General features: G+C 47.6%; 1 protein-coding gene across 1 annotated transcript in view; it reads right to left on the reverse strand.

Moving 5' to 3' along the window:
* The window catches only part of LOC135815034 (E3 ubiquitin-protein ligase HACE1-like), a 17,009-nt gene extending 12,048 nt beyond the window's left edge, over window positions 1-4,961 (reverse strand). Inside the window, exons 1-8 of the mRNA XM_065328259.1 lie at window positions 4,861-4,961; window positions 3,914-3,989; window positions 3,574-3,654; window positions 3,301-3,354; window positions 2,355-2,437; window positions 1,760-1,856; window positions 770-871; window positions 59-165 (exon numbers count right to left, since the gene is read on the reverse strand). Coding sequence (XP_065184331.1) covers window positions 59-165; window positions 770-871; window positions 1,760-1,856; window positions 2,355-2,437; window positions 3,301-3,354; window positions 3,574-3,654; window positions 3,914-3,989; window positions 4,861-4,877 — 617 coding nt within the window. The 5' untranslated portion in view covers window positions 4,878-4,961. The remainder of the gene's footprint in view (window positions 1-58; window positions 166-769; window positions 872-1,759; window positions 1,857-2,354; window positions 2,438-3,300; window positions 3,355-3,573; window positions 3,655-3,913; window positions 3,990-4,860) is intronic.
* Between the last annotated feature and the right edge of the window lie 34 nt (window positions 4,962-4,995).

The raw sequence follows: 4,995 nt of genomic DNA on the forward strand, positions 1-4,995 counted from the left end.
TAATCACATCGAAACATGCTTACAATCACGGTGCAAGGCTAAGAGACATGGACTGTACCTTAGCAGTTCCATACCACAGCCAGTAGTGAGCTCCGCAAGGCCATATACCACCTTCATGTGAAACGTTTGGTTCTCTCTGCAGAGATACTCCAGCGACAGCAGGATCTAAGCGACAGAGGGAAGGGGGGGGGGTGGGAGAGAGAGAGAGAGAGAGAGAGAGAGAGAGAGAGAGAGAGAGAGAGAGAGCGGGAGAGAGCGGGAGAGAGCGGGAGAGAGCGGGAGAGAGCGGGAGAGAGCGAGAGAGAGAGAGAGAGAGAGAGAGAGAGAGAGAGAGAGAGAGAGAGAGAGAGAGAGAGAGAGAGAGAGAGAGAGAGAGAGAGAGAGAGAGAGAGAGAGAGATGGGGAGAGAGAGAGGCAGAGAGACGTGAATTGGTGATAAGAATGAATAAAGCAGGCGCTTGCAAAAACTGCCATTACTGTAAGCTAAATAATTATTTGCATGAGTCATCACATTACAAACATGATGGCAATCCCCCACATTACAAACATGATGGCAATCCCCCACATTACAAACATGATGGCAATCCCCCACATTACAAACATGATGGCAATCCCCCACATTACAAACATGATGGCAATCCCCCACATTACAAACATGATGGCAATTTGATTATCTTGTGGACAACTTTTTTCCAGGTTCTAGAATGCAAAAGTAAAAAAAATTGTAGATGTGGGTGTCTGACTGCTAGCCCCCCTCCCCGGCACATACCTTGGCCTCCTCCATTGCACGTGACTGCACCATCTTCAACAACGGGACAAGCAGCTGCGGATAGTACTCCACAAGCACCAGCGCACACGTCACGTAGCCTCCCTGAGCCATGGCACATCGAAAACAACAACACACACATACACACACATTAAGCAAGTGTGGAACAGCGGGAATAGCTTGCACGCAGGCCACAGATACAGCACAGTTACGTCAAAACTCTCGGTTGAACTTGGTTGCAAGTACCAGGCGGACACTCTCAACTGGTCAGTACGCTGTTTTCCAGCACACTGAACTGGCCAGTACAGTGCATCGTGAAGTTCAAATTACATCACTGCAAACTCCGAACAGTCGGGCAAGCATCCCACACACTTTTTTATATGCGTGGATTCCATGGTACTTGTAACTAGGCGCAAGTGCGTAGTCCAATGTTCGAACTATCAGATATCTTTATGCGGGAGTGAAATCCGTTTCGCAAGAAAGAATTAGATGTTTAAAAATATGTTAGATTACATTGTATGCCATATTTAAATAATCAGGACTCCACCTGTATCCCAGACAGTGCTGAATAAAGTGACTGGACTATTAAGTACCAGTAGATTCTCTCGACGAATTACAGGCACATGCTCAAAACAGACACGCACACGTACGCTGCCACCGCTGCCACCACCACCACCTCACTATCACCACACGTCGTCGGCACGCACACACACACACACACACACACACACACACACCTTGGTCCTTGGTAACACTGCCATCAAATGGTCACGTGTCCCTTGTGCAGGGGTCGACAGCACTGAGTTCAGCTTTGGCACACACACACACACACACACACACACACACACACACACACCACACACGCACATCCACACGTACACCCACACCCGCACACGCACATGCATGCACACGCACGCACACAGTGTAGACCAGTAGAAAGAGATCGGGCACGGAACACGGATCCCGACTGATACGGCAGTCGTAATAACTTACCTCAACACACAGGTTGAGTGCAGTCTTATTCTCCGCGTCCAGTTGCAACTGCGCCCCACGTTTCAGCAGCAGACGAACGCACTCCACTTGCCCATATCTAGAAAGCATGCAGCACCAGCAACAGTAGCATGGCATATTCGTTAGCTTGAGGACATGAGTGGCATGCCGGTAAACCTGGGCCATTCCAGGAAACTGTTATACAGTCAATACTGTACTAGCTGATCTCCATCAAAAGTTGCCATGTGTTTGCGCACCACATTCGGTATAGTCAGGAAGGTGAATTCAGAGTCACCAATGTAGAGCTTCACATGGCAGTGCATGTATGTATTGTCAATCACAGAGACAAATTCAGCCAGTCGAGCGACAATTGCAAGCAATACATGCAGGGGCCCAAGCAAGAAAGAGGGGGGGGGGGGGGGGGGGGGCAAAACGAAGACTATTCCAAGCAGGCATTGTAATTTGTAAGCCATATTCATTTTGATGTCGTGTTGATCTATCCACTCTTCCAGGCTGACCATGATAAGCAGTGGTCAATATGGACACAGTCCCATTACACAAGACACACCAGCAACAAGAGGACAACAACGGAACAAACCTGCACGCAAAGAAAAGCGGTGTCCACGCACGGAGGTCCTTCTTCTCCGTGTTTGCCCGGTGCTCAAGAAGTTTAGTAGCAGCCTAAGTACAGCACAACAGAGAAACAATCTAAGCCATCAGGCACAGAACGGCACAGAGAACACTAACAGAGAAACAATCTAAGGGGCCATCAGGCACAGAACGGCACAGGGAACACTAACAGAGAAACAACCTAAGCCATCAGGCACAGAACGGCACAGGGAACACTAACAGGGAAATCCTCTCAATAGTGAGCAGTTCTGCTCTGCGTGACTGGAGTCCAACTCGAAGATTTGAGTACTCCCGTTCTCGGGCTTCCCATATTGCATAGACATTCTGCTCGACCTTCATGGACAGAAATCAAGTGGAATGTGTACTGGAAATCTCCCGCTCCAAAAATGCAGCAGTTTTCTAAAGGTTTGCTGCCACATTCGTGTGGTGCAAACCAGATCTGCATGTATTTTCTTTGCATGCGCCACAAAGTAGAGATCCCATCTCCACGTATAAATCTGGACCTAACAGACGCAAAATTCTACGGTGGAGTAACACATATAGAATGTTTAAAACTCGGATGTTGAGCCAATTAAATTATGGTGAAAAAGTAGGACAACATGTTACGTGTTACTTCCCCTCTTGGACCTTTCCGAACCTGAGCCTTCCAAGTTGGAAGGTTGTCGGTTTGCGCCTTGGAGAAGTGTTGGAGCAAGGTGTCAGGTCGCCGAATGTCTCAGTACTCCTTTGTCAGTTTTGTGCCATTTTGTCGCACTCGCTGACTGTATAAGATCTGGTTACGTTGGTGGACAGTTAGTCATAACTCGTAACATTTTGTCCTCCTTTTTCAACAGATAGAATGATACCTCTAGAGGAATATAAATACATGTATATCTATCAATAAAAGTCGTTGATGCACCGCTCTTGTCACTCACCGATTTGTGACCATTCTGGCAAGCGACATGCAGAGGAGTCTGCCCCTTGGAGTCCTGACAGGAACACAAACAGACGTTGAAGGTGCTCAGCACGCCACAACATGAATGCAGTAAACATCGCAAGTATGGAAGCAACCGTGTCAATTCTCCTTGCACACGTACATTATAGACCCAGCCTGTATAAGATCAGATTTGTGAAGATTACCATTGAGACAGACACAGAGCACGAATACTAACACAACAGTAACAATGTCACAGTCTCTGACTACCTACCTCAGGGTCAACTATGGCCTGGAATTGGTCCAGAGCCAGTACTAGTAGCTCGGTGTGGCCACGAGCAGCAAGCCAATGCAACTACACAAAAACAACAAGAAAGAAGATGAATAATGTGTAGGCAGTTGTCAGTCACTTCACCAAAGACTCTTCCATCGCGGTACCATAGAACCAGTAGCCATTGCGCACTGGGTGCTCATGATGTAGTTCAGACAGGGAGTAGCAAAATACCTACTCCCTGATCTCAGCCAAGCTGCAACAAAGAGCATTCCGAGCAATTACTCAAAGTCCAAGGTACACGGAATCAAGCCAACAGCGACAACAGGATTCACACACTTACTGGGGTTAGGCCACCATTGTCGGATATGTTGATGTAAGCTTTGTACTCCAGCAGTCGTACAAAACATCGGCGATGGCTGCAAAGCAAAGAAAAACAATCATATCAAGAGTACATGAAAACCAGAGTGTGCAGCTTGGGGCCTTTTCGGCTATGGGTGTCTGTCACGGCGGAATTCCGTGATTACATCATATTTGGTGCAGATCTGAGGCGGGAAATGGCGTAGTGCGTACAACTGAGCTGCAGTTGTGCAGAAAGAGACCCGCTTGAATCCTGCGTGTACGCACTACATCACTAAAATGATGTAATCACGGAATTCCGCCGTGACAGCAACCCATCCGAGCTGCACACTCTGGTTTTCATGTACTCTTGATCATATTAATACCAGTTTATTAGCATTGGGTAAAAGCACATATGACTACACGTACACTCACACTCAGACCTGCCACTCGCGGAAGCGATGATTGCGAACAGCTATGTTAGACATAGACATAGCAACTTGTGCGGGGATTACACCATTCAACACCTTGCAAGGCTGATGAATTGACCGCCACTAATTCAAGCCTGGTCTATACCACACAGCTGATTGAAGTGGCTTTTTCTGGCCAATGAATCCCTATTTTTCATTTTTCTTTTTTTACATTCTTTGTTCATTTCTTTGACACACACACCACCACATACTCCGGCATGCACTGGCCGTTGGTAACCACCCAGGAGAATGAAAGAAGAGCTAGGAGAATGAGAAAGAGAAGAAAGAAATGTTTGACCGTAACACGTACACACACACATGTGCACACCCATGTGCATACACACGTACACACGCACATATACACATACACAAACACGCTCTCTCACGCTCTCTCACGCTCACACACACGCACACACACGCACACACACACACACCAACACACGCACACACACGCATGTGGACAACGGCACCGTTCACTCACCCATTCCTAGCCGCCATGTGCAGGGCAGTATTGCCAGACTTGTCTTGACAGTTGGCATCGGCACCACGCTTCAGAATGATGCTGAGGCATTCTAACGCACCGGCACTGCAAAATGAACACCAAGTATCAGATAGC

This window comes from Sycon ciliatum, chromosome 4, assembly GCF_964019385.1.
Source record: "Sycon ciliatum chromosome 4, ocSycCili1.1, whole genome shotgun sequence".
Lineage (NCBI taxonomy): Eukaryota > Metazoa > Porifera > Calcarea > Leucosolenida > Sycettidae > Sycon > Sycon ciliatum.